At 45.4% G+C, this 18,085-nt stretch overlaps 1 protein-coding gene across 5 annotated transcripts in view; it reads right to left on the minus strand.

Moving 5' to 3' along the window:
• LOC306915362 (myosin phosphatase Rho interacting protein) overlaps positions 1–18,085 on the minus strand; it is a 50,964-nt gene that overhangs the window by 21,040 nt on the left and 11,839 nt on the right. For all 5 annotated transcript variants that reach the window (XM_079492680.1, XM_079492678.1, XM_079492679.1 and 2 more), the window contains exons 4-9: positions 14,730–14,881; positions 13,639–13,723; positions 11,574–11,748; positions 10,673–11,129; positions 7,993–8,119; positions 5,151–5,249 (exon numbers count right to left, since the gene is read on the minus strand). In XM_079492680.1, the coding sequence (XP_079348806.1) occupies positions 5,151–5,249; positions 7,993–8,119; positions 10,673–11,129; positions 11,574–11,748; positions 13,639–13,723; positions 14,730–14,881 (1,095 nt within the window). The remainder of the gene's footprint in view (positions 1–5,150; positions 5,250–7,992; positions 8,120–10,672; positions 11,130–11,573; positions 11,749–13,638; positions 13,724–14,729; positions 14,882–18,085) is intronic.

An 18,085-nucleotide genomic window follows, 5' to 3' on the forward strand; every position in this document is an offset into this window, starting at 1 on the left:
TTGTTATGCACGAGGATGCTTACGTACACCAAAGTCCTTGTAGCAGTGCCGGCCCACAGGAGAATAAACTGAAAGGGGAATCTTGAAAATACAAGAAAGTGGCTGCACACAGGGCTCGAACATGCACTGCTCCTGTGCTTGCGGTTAGGTTAGGGTTTGAGGTAGATTGTCGTTTGTCGGACCAATGACTAGCCTGAACTAAGTACTGCACCCTAGCCAAAGTGCCAATAGTGCTAATATTTGATTTAGGACGCAGATTAAAAACAATCTGAAAAGTAATCAATAGAATAATCACCAATGACATAATCGATAGTTACAGCCCTACCTTCAACCCAACAACAACAGAGAAACCCAATGACCTCTCTCAGCAACAACCCTGGCATTGAATCTGACCATAGACTCTTCACAGATTACGAGAACAACAGAGGTATTGTCTAATAAAAAAAAGCACAGTCTACAGTACACCCATCAACATTCACAGACACACACACACGCAAACAGAAACACCTTGAGCAAATATCACCAGTTGATTACTCAGTTTATTCTGGACGAGTGCTTTGCTCTCATCGTGTGTTGCTAGATTTACAGTGTCCTCCAGTTTCCCCCCAGGAAGCGTCACATGGACACCTCATCGTGTCAGGTGATCAAGTCAAGGGGATTTCTGGAATCTGGACGCAACACAAACTGGACGATTTGGGACGTAATCTAATCACCACGCTACGCGGCCAATCAGAATTTCGTTTCAACACAAGTTGGCTGGCTTTGTTGTTAAAGGACCACTTCACCACTTTTCAACTTCTCTTCCTATAATTGGTCCTAACTAATGTTCATGATAAAATACCACAATTTTTTTCTACTCAGTCTGTGTCTCATAGGAAGGCTGTGGGCAGTTCAGAAACCCGTCCACCAGTGACATCATCGATGGTGAATCCAAGCTAATAGAAACGGCAGGCTTTCTTTTCCTGAAAAGTTGCAATGCAAAAGTTGAAGCCATCGTTCTCACTATAATAAAAATCTAAATATATTTGAAAACAAATCTTGTTTAAAAAAATATCTGCCTAATGATGATGTCACTGGTGGACGGGTGTCCGAACTGCCCACAGCCCTCCTATGAGACACAGACTGAGTAGGAAAAAATGGTGGTGTTTTAACATGAACATTAGTGAGGACCAATTATATGAAGAGATGTTGAAAAGTGGTGAAGTGGTCCTTTAAAGAAAATGTAATGTGCTGGTACCGTGGAAACTACTCAACATGTAATGTGCTGGTACCATGGAAACTACTCAACATGTAATGTGCTGGTACCGTGGAAACTACTCAACATGTAATGTGCTGGTACCATGGAAACTACTCAACATGTAATGTGCTGGTACCGTGGAAACTACTCAACATGTAATGTGCTGGTACAGTGGAAACTACTCAACATGTAATGTGCTGGTACAGTGGAAACTACTCAACATGTAATGTGCTGGTACCGTGGAAACTACTCAACATGTAATGTGCTGGTACCATGGAAACTACTCAACATGTAATGTGCTGGTACCGTGGAAACTACTCAACATGTAATGTGCTGGTACCGTGGAAACTACTCAACATGTAATGTGCTGGTACCGTGGAAACTACTCAACATGTAATGTGCTGGTACCATGGAAACTACTCAACATGTAATGTGCTGGTACCGTGGAAGGAAACTACTCAACATGTAATGTGCTGGTACCGTGGAAACTACTCAACATGTAATGTGCTGGTACAGTGGAAACTACTCAACATACAATGTGCTGGTACCGTGGAAACTACTCAACATGTAATGTGCTGGTACCGTGGAAACTACTCAACATGTAATGTGCTGGTACCGTGGAAACTACTCAACATACAATGTGCTGGTACCGTGGAAACTACAACATGTAATGTGCTGGTACCGTGGAAACTACTCAACATGTAATGTGCTGGTACCGTGGAAACTACTCAACATGTAATGTGCTGGTACCGTGGAAACTACAACATGTAATGTGCTGGTACCGTGGAAACTACAACATGTAATGTGCTGGTACCGTGGAAACTACAACATGTAATGTGCTGGTACCGTGGAAACTACAACATGTAATGTGCTGGTACCGTGGAAACTACAACATGTAATGTGCTGGTACCGTGGAAACTACAACATGTAATGTGCTGGTACCGTGGAAACTACAACATGTAATGTGCTGGTACCGTGGAAACTACAACATGTAATGTGCTGGTACCGTGGAAACTACAACATGTAATGTGCTGGTACCGTGGAAACTACAACATGTAATGTGCTGGTACCATGGAAACTACTCAACATGTAATGTGCTGGTACCGTAGAAACTACTCAACATGTAATGTGCTGGTACCGTGGAAACTACTCAACATGTAATGTGCTGGTACCGTGGAAACTACTCAACATGTAATGTGCTGGTACCGTAGAAACTACTCAACATGTAATGTGCTGGTACCGTGGAAACTACTCAACATGTAATGTGCTGGTACCGTGGAAACTACTCAACATACAATGTGCTGGTACCGTGGAAACTACAACATGTAATGTGCTGGTACCGTGGAAACTACAACATGTAATGTGCTGGTACCGTGGAAACTACTCAACATGTAATGTGCTGGTACCGTAGAAACTACTCAACATACAATGTGCTGGTACCGTGGAAACTACAACATGTAATGTGCTGGTACCGTGGAAACTACAACATGTAATGTGCTGGTACCGTGGAAACTACAACATGTAATGTGCTGGTACCGTGGAAACTACAACATGTAATGTGCTGGTACCGTGGAAACTACTCAACATGTAATGTGCTGGTACCGTGGAAACTACTCAACATGTAATGTGCTGGTACCGTGGAAACTACAACATGTAATGTGCTGGTACCGTGGAAACTACAACATGTAATGTGCTGGTACCGTGGAAACTACAACATGTAATGTGCTGGTACCGTGGAAACTACAACATGTAATGTGCTGGTACCGTGGAAACTACAACATGTAATGTGCTGGTACCGTGGAAACTACAACATGTAATGTGCTGGTACCGTGGAAACTACAACATGTAATGTGCTGGTACCGTGGAAACTACAACATGTAATGTGCTGGTACCATGGAAACTACTCAACATGTAATGTGCTGGTACCGTAGAAACTACTCAACATGTAATGTGCTGGTACCGTGGAAACTACTCAACATGTAATGTGCTGGTACCGTGGAAACTACTCAACATACAATGTGCTGGTACCGTGGAAACTACAACATGTAATGTGCTGGTACCGTGGAAACTACAACATGTAATGTGCTGGTACCGTGGAAACTACTCAACATGTAATGTGCTGGTACCGTAGAAACTACTCAACATGTAATGTGCTGGTACCGTAGAAACTACTCAACATACAATGTGCTGGTACCGTGGAAACTACAACATGTAATGTGCTGGTACCGTGGAAACTACTCAACATACATTTTGGTGGCATTAAATAATGATTTTATACATTTTCTCTCTCTCGTTATATCTTCTTATAATATATTTTCGTCACCAAGAAATAGAAAAGACTAGGCATACAAATAGGTAGGTAATCAAATCACCTCCTTCTTTCCACTCTGTGATGCATTGCTGATTGAGGTTGATAGTTCACAGGGAACTATGACCCAACACCATGATTGGTACCAATATGACAAAATGTTCTAAATTTCATTATACTTTTAAGTACAGTAGCATGTGACGTGTCAAACTAGGGGGTTTTCATGATTCTCAACCCATTCCAAGCATTATGTTTTGCACGACAAACACTCCTTGGGCTAAATTTGGCCATAGCCGAATGTGCTACCCTCATCACATTTGTGATGACGGCTATGGCCACTTGTATATATTAAAAAAGTGATCCCATACAGTAATTTTATATCCTGGTGAGGCCTCACAGTGCCATATTCCTACCAGAAGACTGACCACTATGCTAATAGTAACTTAACCGTCTGCCTGCCGCCATTCATTAATCCCTCGATTGCGTATTGCCAAGGTTTTATCACGCGTAACACTTACTTTGAAGATCCAAATATCCGTAATCGCATTGTTCCTGTGAAAAGCTGCTGTGTGTGGTATCATGACCGGTTGTTGTTGTCTCGCTCGGCGGTGGAAAAAGCTGACCGCGAGTATCACAGCGCCTGCTACAGGCCGTTGAAAACGCTTGTCTGGGACAAAGCGTCCTCTGCAATGTCGCTTCTGTGAGATAAAGCCGTCTGAAACCAGAGCCGGCAATGTAAGTGGATGCGCGCGCATTTTCAAAATGGCCGCGCCCATTGTGTCAGAAGCATAACAAAGCTAACTGACGGTAGATTTCGATACGATCGTATTAAAACATGCATTAATTAATACATCGCTGTTAAAACGGCTTTTCCGTTTGTGGCAGGCCACAAGATTCTACGTTTTAAAATTCCTATGTTCCCGGCAGGCCTCGTGTTAAGGTGGGGTGAGTGATATATTTTGGTTAAAACAACAAGTATTTTGTTAAAAGGTTAAATCACTATATTCTGATCGTATTCATTGCGATAGCGTTTGTTCAGTAACAGGGGTCTCCCTGTCCCTCCAGCTTTTTAATAAACAGAAAATAAATGTTCTGGTAGGTGACAAAATGTCAGCCATCAGGAGAGCGTAGCCGTAGCCATAGATTTATCAGCTTCATGGAGACTCCCGTTACTGAACAAACACTATAGCAATGAGTACTATCACAATATAGAGATATTTAATACTTTAACCAAATCACTTACCCTACCTTTACACATTCATTTCACTGCCATTGACGAGATATCTCGTGATTTGAAACGGTTCACTGCCAATAATATATCTCGTCATTTCAGGGTTTTCATTGATTACGTTAGATTGCGCTCTTCGCTCTAGGTTGCTAGGAGACGGATAAAACCGTAAATGAAAACTCTGTCACCGGCGGACTCAATGTAAACAGATTTGCACGATCCATAACTAAAGAGCCGATGATCCTGGTTACAAAAATGATTGGCAGTGAATGAGTGAATGTGTTAATACCGGCAGGATCTGTCTGTATTAGTTACAGAAGACATTTGAAAGGATCACATGAACCGTGATAACCTTGATATTCAAAAGGGAGACTTACTGTCATGACAGACTCACTGGTCCGTCGGTCCAGGGACTTGGCTCTCCTCAGTGGAGGGAGGGTGGAGGGGAAGTCCAGTCCCTGGCCATGTTTCTGCTCCTGGAGAAGAAAAACACACACACACGAACACGTTATGTTTTTCTTGCTTTGCTCTCTGTTTTAACCCATTTTGACCTGAGATCAGATTCTAAAAATGTCTTCTACATCCTGACAGTTTTCTGAAAAAGCTGTGTTTCTATTAGAGTTCTCAATCTCGGCCCAAACCCGGCCCGGCCCGACATTTTCGGGTAGGGCCGGGCCTAAAATGCACGATAATTAGTCGGGCCGGGCCGAGCCGAGCCTCGGGCTCTGTGATTGTGATTTTTTTTTTTTTTTATATATATAATTTTATTATAACAAAAATAACAATTCTGTTGTTTGTGTAATGTATTTATTTAATATGAAGAGGGCTGAGCTGGTGAATGTTGGCGATTAACTTTTACAGTTTAGGCTATTATACTATATGTGACTGAAGGAGGAGGAGGCGATGATCAGCAGCAGGCAGCAGCGCACCAAAGTGACAGAATAGAACGGTGGTTGTTGAACTTGCTACCGCTGGATGGCCTCTGGTTTGCCAACCAAATGAGCTGCTTACTGCTCAGCATCAACTATATAACTTAAGTCAACTTGCCATATGCTTAAATGTTTTATAAGACCATCGATTTATCCGCAATAGCTCGTTTTGGAAACGTCGGGGCTTAACGAGACACTGTCTCGTTGAACCCAGCTGGGTGAATAAGCTAAATTAGGCTACCTAATCAACGGTAAATGCTCCATATAACTATGAAAGCGCCTGCCCGTAATATAGTTACATGATGACCAAGCAATGTTACAGTCACACTGTAGGCTACAGCTATTTGGTTTACAAATCGTATCGCAGCGCGCTGTAGCCTACAACTATTTAATTTCCCCATCGTAGCGCAGCGCGCCTCGTTGTGTGCTCACTGCCCAAAATAAAAGATCTGCAAGCTGTCGACAGACTCGACACGCCATCGAGCGGCATGTTGATGGTTTGTATGTCTGTTCTTTTGGTTAGGCAACGCACATTACGCGTGGTATGTGGGTTTGAGAGGCAATGATTAATGTAAACTATACAGTAACCTAGTAGATTATAGCCAAGTTGACTTGAATTGTCATAATATTGCCAGTAGCCTATTGGACATAATTAACTGCGTCACTTCAGAGGATCGCTGCTACTTTGATTCAGAAGATGTTTACTCACCCCTGGAAATTGCTGGAAACCATTAGAATGTTGAAAATGGAACATTATCAGCCAATTAACGTGAGTTACATAAATCCTTTATTTCGGCGACTAGACTATTAGTGCGTTCTCTGACACAGTCGTCTCAATAATCCACAGCGCCGCAGCCATATAGTGGCATTTTTCTTTTTCCTTTTTTTCTCTTTTTTTTCACTCGGGCTTTTTCGGGTTTTCGGGCCTGACATTATGGTAATTGTTAGGGTCGGGCCGGGCCTCGGGTCGACCCAGTTAGGGTAGGGTAGGGCCGGGCCTTAATTTTCAGGCCCGATGAGAACTCTAGTTTCTATGTCAGTCGTCCTTCGATTTTTCAAAAATAGCAGACCTACAAGCTCGTAGCGTGGCGCGCTATGAGCTTGTAGATCTGCCATTTTTCAATAGCTAAAGCATAACATAATGCCAACACCAAAAGGGGTTCCCGCCTAAAATGGGTTAATCATACGTTTTCTTTCTGTGGGAATCAGATTCATCATCATAACAGACACAGGAAACGTCCTGCTTTCCAGAGAAATCTGAAAAGCAGGAAGTAACACCATGTGGGTCAGGGTCTGGGTGGGAACGTGCGAAACCAGCCCCTCAGTGCATACGTAAATATGATGACAGCCAATGAAACCAGCCCCTCAGTGCATACGTAAATATGATGACAGCCAATACCCCCGCCACCCCCCCAGCCCCTCAGTGCATACGTAAATATGATGACAGCCAATACCGCTGCCACCCCCACCCCCCCCGGCCGCCCACGTCAAACGTGCATGTTTTCTGAGGCTGAACTTGGCACGGCACCGCGCTGGACCAGAGAGAATGATAACACAGAATGCTCGCTGATAGCATGAAGCAAAACAGGGCGGCTCTAACCGCAATCTGTGTGTATAAGGGGGAGTGCTGCGTATATAAGGGGGAGTGCTGCGCGACTGGATGTTTGACATGGAGACGGACGGAATTCGTCGAACACGGGCACAGAGTATGTGAGAATGAACAAGTGTTGTGCCTTTATCTTCCATCTGGAGACAAACACCGAGCGGTAAAAAAAAAAAAAAAAAAGTGCTGGTGAGATCGGTTCCCCATAACATTTTGGTGGCAGTTCTCAATCTGTTTTTGACTTCTGACCCAATGTTGTGCATCTCTCTCTCCTAAGGCGAGGGGGGGGGGGGGGGTTAAGCCACTGTAGCTCGAGTGCAGCAGGCCAGGGTGGGAAAGGGAAGCGCAATCACCATGGGACTCCCGAAACAGAATGGAAACTGGAAATGAATACAGCACACGCTCCTGACCTATGACCTCCAACCAAAACAAAGGCAGGACAGAAAAAGGGGGCTGGAGGGGGGGGGGGGGCAGGGGTCTGCTGGAAAGAGAGGAACAACACAACACAAGCTCGTGGGTCCAAAAGCTAAGCTCAGGTCTGCGTTCTTTTCTGCCATGTGATGTCGTTTAAAAAACACTGTTTACAAGTCCTTACCACATCCATTGTAAACTGCTGCACAATGCTGGCACTGTTAGCGCGCGCACGCGCACACGCACACGCACACGCACACAGTGTACAAGTATTACCTCTCTGTTGAAGCGTCTGTGTTCACTGCGGCCTTGTCTGGCTCCACCCCTCCCTGCCTCCTCCACCTCCATCCTCTCTGCATTCTCCAGCTCCAAGGCCTCCAACTTCTCGATCACGCCGGAGCGACTGGATCCAGGGAACACACAGACAAACCCACAACGCACGGTTAAACACAGAGGCCATTTAGTAAGTAAGTAGCCTTGCCGAGCCATGAGGCCCATAGGGGCAGGAGCCTATCTCCTGTTTCTGTAGCGTGAGGCAGCTTGATGTACCCTGGACATGACGCTAGTATGTCGCAGGGACTTACCCCCAATCCATCCCTTGATGCTGAGTGTCAAGCAGAGAGGCACTGGGTCCCATTTTTAGAGTCTTTGGTATGACCCGGTCAAAAATGCCCGATTATCGGCCACCTTAAGGCAAAGTGACCACAACAAACAAGTAAAATAAAAACCCACGCAAGATAGAACAAGAGTGTCTAGTGTCTTCTACACACGTCATACAGTTTATAATACTAGTGCAAACTAAGCCGGTTTGTGGCAGGCCATGTCGGAGCGGGCCAGGTATGGAGAACCGTTCATCTGATCAACTTCACACACTGTACTTCCACACTGTCCATTCGAGACACTGTATACAAAGGACAATCGTACATACATTGTAATGTACAAGTAGGGAAGTGGGTTAAATTCGGTTTTGTGCATCAAATTTCACCCACTTCTTTACTTCTGTAAACCTGTGATGTGACAATAAAGCTGATTTCTGACAGACATTGGAAAAGTCTGTTTCTGGGCAGCTTGGGTACATCAAGGACATGTCCTATGGCAAGGTCAGTGCGACGGTCAAACAATATTAGAACTTAAGGGGGCAGCTGGACTTTAAGATCACAGATGAGATAGTAGTACCTTAATCTGTGCTTTATCTGCAGACTTGCATAAACATAGCTGGGACAAATGAAACGTTACACTGCTGGCTTTGACACATTCCCACACATACAGCCTTTGTTAAAAAAGCCAGTGGAATTCACTTTACAGAGAGCGAGAGAGAGAGCAGGAGGCAGTGGGAAATATTAAATTACTCTTCTTTTTTTTATGCTGCCCTTATTTGGGGATTCCTCAGCAATAGCCGGCCTCCTTAAAAGGCAACATGGGAGAGAGCAGGAAGAGGACGGCTAAAGGGGCATTTCAGTCACATGATCTCACTGGCTAATTAACCATATTCACACAGCTGTCATTTTTGCCGTTACATCATACTCTACTCTTATGATGTAAGACCAAAATGGCTGCCTTAGTGAACAAGATGTCTGTTGCCACTCAAAAATCCCAAACAGTCCAAATGGACCAGTTATCTGTCTGCGAGGCCAACTGTGTACATTCTTTCCATTTTTCCCTCCCATCTCCTCCCTTTCCTTTCAGGCCGGGCTTGGACGTAGGGAATGGAGCAGGAAGCGGGCTCTGGGAGGAGGAAAAAGATGACCCCTCCCTCCCCCACGCGTTTCGTTTGAAATGCTGCCTTCACTGGTGTGTGTATGACCTGTGACCTTTCCAAGAACAGCGCCCAGGGGCTGAGGGGCAGATTGCTGAATGGAAAAGTACAAAGCCAGTATGTTTATACAGTGTGTGCTTACACAGAATATAAGCGCTGACCCCCCTTGCCCCTCCCCCCACCAAAAAAATTAAAAAAAATAAAACTGGCAAAATACAATTAGTATTTAAATATGGTCCAAGAAATACACACACAGGAATATTCAAAGCAGAGCCTCTCAAATCTCAGTCTGCGTCTCTTGTCTCCCTAATCACCAAATACGGCGTTTTTCTTCCACCCCCATGGAAAATACACCGGTTCCGAGTGTGCATCAAAAGTGGTTAAGTATGTCGGTTAAGTGCGTCACAGGACTGTCTACTGTATTTGAGTGCATGCCTTTAAATGGATAAAAAGCCTAGTGCTCCACTGTCTCCAGACAGCGGGGAAGCCGGCATTCCAAGAAGGCTGCCTGCTAACCTGGTTCACCAGTTCTAAGGCTAGACCAGCGGTTGATTAATAACTGCTTTACCTGGAAGACGACAACAGTGGTTTTAGACAGGCTGGATATTATCTTCAATAGCTCTGCACTCGGGCATGACCAGGCCCTGTTCCACAGAAGGCTAAAGAATGCTTCTCTTTCACTTATAAAAACAATGTTGCTACCGGCTGTATTGTACGCGTATATGGAAATAATAATAAACACCTTGAACCTTGATTACTGGAGGAATGGGAAAGACAAGTGATACAATACTGACTAGACTAGAGATACTCTGATACCATTTTCTTGGGACAGAGTACGAGTATCGCTGATACCGAGCACCGATATGCAATTTCAATTAATTGTTATGCCTTGTACTAATGATACTGTAATGTTCAATTGCAGGGCTCGAAATGTACTTTTTTGTTAAAAATAGACATTATAGCCTATTTGGATCATTTGATATATAAATGACAAAATAAGTACAATGTAAATGTAATGTGTATGGCTGTCATATCTTTTTTCCCTCTACATCAAATCTCATCCAAAAATGGCCAATCTATTGTAGATTTGGCTGATTGCTTGAAGTTCACCGGAGTATTTCTATATTGCAGTATCGATACATTTACTTAAGTGAAACATGAGAGTACTTTTTCCACCCCTGGCAGACCCACAGTACTGACCTCCTCTCGGGACTGAGCACGGCCTCCCTCTCCTGCCTCTCGGGGCTCCTCAGCCGGCTCCTCTTCTCCGCCTTCCTGGCCTCGGCCTCCAGGCGTCTGGAGGTGCGCGTGGCGGTGTCGTGGTGGCTGTGGTGGGCGCCCCGGGGGTGCGCGGCCGCCGGGTGGCTGTCGGTGCTGGTCACGGTGCTGCCGCTGGCGTCCGAGTCCAGCGAGCTGACCGAGCCGCTGATGTGCGAGCCGTTTGAGAGCAGCGAGCTGCCGGAGGGGAAGGGGTCGCTGGGGGCCGGGGAGACACAGCGCGGCACGCCGCCCAGGCTGGAGCAGGAGCCCGTGGGGGAGAGCAGGTCGTGGGGCGCCGTGGGGCCGTGGAGGAGGGGCGGCGGGCCGAACACCCGGTCCGCCTCGTCGCCGTTCACGGAGCCGGCGTCCGAGCCGCGGCCCACAGAGGCGGAGTCAGCTAAACACAGGAGGACACAGGAAGTCACTCTACATGGGCAATACAGATGTGCGATTATGAAATTGATTTAAGCCAAATTCCAATACCCAACATCTCGGCCACTCGCTCACTCACACTCGGTCACTCCGTCATGGTGGCGTTACGGTGAAATTGGTGAGCTGCCGATATATGTGACCACTTTGTGGACTTCACACAATTTACATGAAGGTCTTTAAATACGTGGCCTAAATACAGGTAGGTTGAACTCTGCTAATAAACAAACCGGCAATGACTTACTGTACGTTCGGACACTGACATTATGTCCAATCCACACGATTATCACTAATTTCTGTAGGTCACCAATGTCACTGTAACACTGCCATGCTGGAGTGACCGAGTGTGTGAGTGGTGAGCTCTTCTCTGCACAAAACTCTGTAGGCGAGTTATTATCCGATTCCTCCCTACCAGCAGGGGGAACTGGAGATCCCAGCGGAGGCAGGTCAGCAGCAGACCAGACCGCAGCCCCTTCAGCCTCTCTCTGGCTCAGCTCCTCCTGCCAGATGATGGAGCTAGAGTCTGGAACCTTCTCTGCTTCAGGGATACCCGAGCCCGTCACCGCAACCTTGGCTGGACCCGGCTCCTGAACAACAACAACAAAAACATCAAACCCGTGTGAAGTGAGCGGCGCTCTTATAATCATACGTCATCATACATCCATCTCATTCTCAACCAATGGAACATCTCCCACCCAATCACGCCGACCAATCACAATTTACGTCCACGCTTTTGTCTTCAATGTTTGTGTTTACGCAAACACTCTCAAGCTGGGCCCCTCAAAATAATCACACTTGTGTGAAGTGAGGGGCGCCCACTGTGGCTGCCACATGACGTCACAAACATTAAACGCCCATAGAAACTTTTAGCATGTTTGGCTAACGGCCGATGTACTCTACCTAAAACCGGCTGAAATCCTCGTGTGCATGTGCGCGGTCTTTATGTGCATAGCTGCGTAAAATGCGATATTCGGGCCTTGATTAGAGCTTAATTTGACTTAGTTATTAAGATAAACGATGATCGCATAGCATCGCGGACATCTGACTGTGTAACAGTGCAGAAAGATAGCGGATGTTGATGTTCCGTTTAGTTTAACCGGAAATGACATCGCCGGATTCTCTCTATTCGGTCAAAATCAGCATAATGGTGAAGTTACCGCCACCATCAGGACTGGGTGTCTAATACTATAGGATTGGTGTGTATATCACAGCTTTTTCTATTGGCATTAAAATGATGAATTAAAAATATGAATAGTGCAGGTAGAAGGCACAATCCACTGTTAATTAGGGTGGCCATAAGGGGGTTAAAAGCAGAAATAATTAAAATTGTCTAATTTAATTGGAGAATATAAGCTTCCTGATAATGGACCCACAGCACCCAGACATTACAATGGTTGTTAAAAGGTAAAGGTTGTTGCTATTAACTAAAATATTATTTTGTGTATGGTTCACGGTGTACTGAAGGTTACCTGGGAGGTAGTGTGTATGGTTCACGGTGTACTGAAGGTTACCTGGGAGGTAGTGTGTATGGTTCACGGGGTACTGAAGGTTACCTGGGAGGTAGTGTGTATGGTTCACGGGGTACTGAAGGTTACCTGGGAGGTAGTGTGTATGGTTCACGGTGTACTGAAGGTTACCTGGGAGGTAGTGTGTATGGTTCACGGTGTACTGAAGGTTACCTGGGAGGTAGTGTGTATGGTTCACGGGGTACTGAAGGTTACCTGGGAGGTAGTGTGTATGGTTCACGGGGTACTGAAGGTTACCTGGGAGGTAGTGTGTATGGTTCACGGTGTACTGAAGGTTACCTGGGAGGTAGTGTGTATGGTTCACGGTGTACTGAAGGTTACCTGGGAGGTAGTGTGTATGGTTCACGGTGTACTGAAGGTTACCTGGGAGGTAGTGTGTATGGTTCACGGTGTACTGAAGGTTACCTGGGAGGTAGTGTGTATGGTTCACGGTGTACTGAAGGTTACCTGGGAGGTAGTGTGTATGGTTCACGGTGTACTGAAGGTTACCTGGGAGGTAGTGTGTATGGTTCACGGGGTACTGAAGGTTACCTGGGAGGTAGTGTGTATGGTTCACGGGGTACTGAAGGTTACCTGGGAGGTAGTGTGTATGGTTCACGGTGTACTGAAGGTTACCTGGGAGGTAGTGTGTATGGTTCACGGTGTACTGAAGGTTACCTGGGAGGTAGTGTGTATGGTTCACGGGGTACTGAAGGTTACCTGGGAGGTAGTGTGTATGGTTCACGGTGTACTGAAGGTTACCTGGGAGGTAGTGTGTATGGTTCACGGTGTACTGAAGGTTACCTGGGAGGTAGTGTGTATGGTTCACGGTGTACTGAAGGTTACCTGGGAGGTAGTGTGTATGGTTCACAGTGTACTGAAGGTTACCTGGGAGGTAGTGTGTATGGTTCACGGTGTACTGAAGGTTACCTGGGAGGTAGTGTGTATGGTTCACGGTGTACTGAAGGTTACCTGGGAGGTAGTGGGCTCCACCTTGCGCTTTTTCTTCTGGTTCTGCTTATTGGTCCTGGGGTACACCACCAGCTGTTCACTCCACCTAAAGACAAACATGCAATGTGAATAGCATTACATTGTTCTCTGGTTCTGCTAAGAACCACATTAACCCATTTAGGACTGAGACCAGATTCTCCAAATGTCTTCTAAATCCTGACAGTTCTCTTTGGAAAAACCTATGTTTCTATGTCAGTGGTTCTGAAACTATTTCATGTCAAGGACCCCAGAAATTATATGTAATCGGACCCCCCATCTGAAAATATGTTGTTTCAGGGACCTCCCAGAAGCAAAGATTTTTGTTAAAAACTTTATCTGTGAAAGCATATATTCAAAGATTTGCACCACATTGTCACGATTTTTCAAAAATAGCAGATCTACAAGCTCATAGCTCAATAGCTAAAGTATAACAATGCTTAAAACACCAAAAGCGGTTCCTGTCCTGAATGGGTTAAAGGCCCAGGCACAGTACAAAGCTTTTTTTTGTTTATTTTTCAGTTTTAACACATTCAGATATAGTATAAAGGGCATTCAGCCATTCTAGTGGGTAGGATAAGGGAGGATTTTTACGGCTCCAGCAGTGATTCCGAAACATATTAATTTCAAGGACCCCCAGTTTCACACGCATTATGCCACGGATCCCCGATTTAATGGAATTTCTATCTTTGGTACCCCAATTTATATTGTAAAACCACTGTTAATTTAACTCTGAGAGTGTACAAATGGAACGGTTCCATTTGTGGTGGTTTGTACACTCTGATTTACAGACCCATAAGGGTCCATTTGGTTGCAAATTATCATTTAGCTGGGTCCCCCCTGGAACTCCCTCAAGTACCCCTGGGGGTCCCCGGACCCCACTTTGGGAACCACTGTACTATGGCACAGTGGCAACTGTATGTATCTTTACCCACACGCAAAAAAGTAAACACCAATGTAGAAAAACAAAACACAACCGCTGACTCATTCATGACTTCATCATACCAGCATACACAAACACACACAAACACACAGACACATGTCAGCGACATGTGTCACGCATACAATAAACCTACCCATTGATAATCTCTTTATTCTCTCCTCTAATGAAGTACTCCTGTTCTGGGGTGATGATGCAGAGAGCATTCTTCTGGCCCGTCTTGGGCTCGGCGTCGATGACATCGGTACAAAGGTTCATGTTCACCGTGCCCTGAGGCAGCGTGCTTGGCTGGGGGGGGAGAAACAACATCACGTTAAAATGGTACTGACTTTATTCATGCACGCCTCACGGTTTTATCCTTGGAGAGGTGGCAGAGACATTCACCACTGAGTCACCAGTGCTCTGTTGCCACACATCAGGACGGCTGCAAAAGGTAAACACCGATATCATTCCATATGATTCCAAACCAAGTTGAAGGAGAAAAGTGGCTTAGTTAGGAGGTGCTCCCCAGATTTTATGCAGACCCAGAGCTTACTTAGTTCAAGCCCTGGGCTAAGGCGTGTGATTGGTCAATGACAATTCTACAGTTAATCGGCCCGTGTTCGCACTAGCCATTTAGAGGCCGTGTTTTCAGCCATTTCTGGGTTTAGTGTTACGTTAGCCGTGCTCCACAGCAACGCCTGCAGCAAGCCCAGGACTAAACGTGTCGCTCCTTCATCATTCTTGCCCAGGGGACACATCAGGGCTATCGGCCCCTCTACTGTAAGGTCACTCCACTGTTTATCAGCAGGTCACCATGGCAACTGGGGAAAGCCTTTCTTTCACCTGCAGAACCTTCTGTGTGAACAGAGGGGATGACAGCACTGTGTGTGTGTGTGTGTGTGTGTGTGTGTGTGTGTGTGTACATGTGTGCGTGTGTTAGGCTGTGTGCCTACATCTGTGTTTTGTACACCAGCTGAGAGATCAAGACAAAGAGCATGCCTTATAATTCTTTTCAGAAAAGCCTAGAGTGCCTAGAGTAGACTGACTGACCATATGATAGTAATCCACCCTGTTTGATGGATTTACTATGCTGCACAATATGTTCCAATAAACACATTAATGTCAATCTGTTCCATATTCCTTGGTCATATGTTGCAATCAGTGGAACCAAAACCTTGTCCGAAGAGCCCTCGACAATACACAGCAACTACGTTTTGTTTCAGGTGGGGGTGGGGTGGGGGGGAATAACAATGATCTCATTGTTATTTCTACCTGATAACGTATTGTCTGGTCAATATGGGCCAGCAGAATTCCCCCTAAACTTCCTCTCGGACCCCTTGTACTTTCTTTTGCGTCTGGTCTGAATCCTGCAGCGTTCTTATCAGGCCCTGCTCTGCCTGCTACAGATGTAAAACAGGTGCCGTTGCTCTCCCAAGCTCCTTTTAAGGCCATTGAATACAGATCCAGCTTTATTAAGATCGGCCAGTGAACCCAGGGGGCTGCCAAATATGGCCATTACAGTGGGTCACACTTAGAACTTAGAGGCTGCAGAAAGGACTCCATCTGCACAAAAAAACAGAGGGAATTCTAGGCCATTTAGCGATGCAGAGGGCATGGGAGAGAACTTAAGCTACATCAATGTAATAGTGACATTCATAGTACTCCAGTCCAGAGTCCATAGAGATTTCAAATTTCTCTTGATTTACACTATGCAATTTTTCCTTGGCTCTATGTTTTAGGTTCAGGCCCATAAACTTCCAGTAACTTTACCAGTAAGACACCTGAGGGCGAGAAGCGACCTTTCTCTTGTCGCATGCACTGGCCATATATTCATTCAAACCTTTATGTATTCTCGAGAGACATTGAGGTTTCCCTCATTTGCAGTGTCGTCGAGATACAGTACAACATAAGTAATATATGGAGCGTGTCTTAAGTGTACAGGGTTTGATGAGGTCAGATCAACATATGGAATGTCAGAAAAGGTCAGCTCCATATATGGAGATCTAAGGGTGACAGCGGGGGAAGTGTCTTGAGTGTACAGGGTTTGATGAGGGCCCAGGACGGTAGGGCCGGGCCTTAATTTTCAGGCCCGTTGAGAACTCTAGTTTTCGCCGGCTGCCGGGCATGGCTGCACCAATAACCTTTGGGCAGGCCCGTCTAGAGTTTAAATGGACAGGTATCAGTCAAAAGGGAGACATCGAAGAGGAAGGATGGATGGGGAAGGATCAACATATGGAATGTCAGAAAACAGGTTATGGGGCTTTCCCCATGTATGGGGATTTTGAGTGATACACTGACGGACAAAAAGCGCACGACTCCATAGTTCACTGCGACCTTCGGTAAATACATTTACATTGTGTTTTTAGTGCTGATTCAATCTGCAAAATGTAGACAATTGGTAAAAGTGTGACAATATCACTAAACAATGTAAGCATTTTGGAAGCTAGTTGCAGTGAAATAGTTAAACATTAGCCTCACATCCACTTGTCAGTGATGGCCAAATCAAACAACACTCAGATCCAGGACGGTGATCCCCAAATCTGATCTGTGGTCAGTCAGTATACCGGCTGATCCTGGTCCTGTCTGTGCATAGAAGAGGCAACTGCTGTTGCTTAGAAACAGTTAGCCGCTTCTGGCAGCAAAACAAAGGAGATTTATCGGCCAAGACGCTGCCATTCAAAGGCAGATGAATTATAGTCGTAGTTTGATTTCTTCTACACAACAGATTCAATACCATATCCTCCGATTGTGTCTGTCTGCCATGGGGAACAACTATTTTTAGGCCCACGTCGGTGGGATATTATTAAAACCAATGGCTTGCTCTCAGACTCTTGAGAGTTCAGTTTAGAGAGTTGCTTCTATGGGAGCCACGACACAAGAAAAGGCTATAAAACATGACAGGAGTTTGAACTGCACAGAAACAATACAAGCACGCTACTCAATGAAGTCAGATCATTGTGTAGTGTACTGTAGAAAAAAGTAAGAATGACCCATTGAATATGGTGGCACCTTAACCAATTTTGACCTGAGATCAGATTCTAAAAATGTCTTCTACATCCTGACAAAGCTATGTTTCTAGGTCAGTCGTTCTTCGATTTTTCAAAAATAGCAGACCTACAAGCTCGTAGCGCGCCACTCGGTGGCGCGCTACGAGCTTGTAGATCTGCTATTTTTCAATAGCTAAAGCATAACATAATGCTAACACCAAAAGGGGTTCCCGCCCAAAATGGGTTAACTCGGCTACTGCAAGCAATTACCCAATGCTAAAATCTGGGGTATTTTTAATTGCAGCCCAAACCCAATAGTAAACTTGTGAAGCAAACTCCCCCCCACCCCCCCACCCCCAAAATAAAATAAAAGATTGTAAAAGAAACTGTGAAAAAACCCACTGAGCCCAGCTTTAGAATTAAGTGGAGTACAACCCACTCTATAAATGATAAATCCTTCAGGAGGAGGCTTTTTATGGGCCAAGCCAGTGGCAAGTCCCGTCAAAGGCCGCCGCGTTAAGAC

Source organism: Electrona antarctica, assembly GCF_951216825.1.
Source record: "Electrona antarctica genome assembly, chromosome: 22".
Classification (NCBI taxonomy): domain Eukaryota; kingdom Metazoa; phylum Chordata; class Actinopteri; order Myctophiformes; family Myctophidae; genus Electrona; species Electrona antarctica.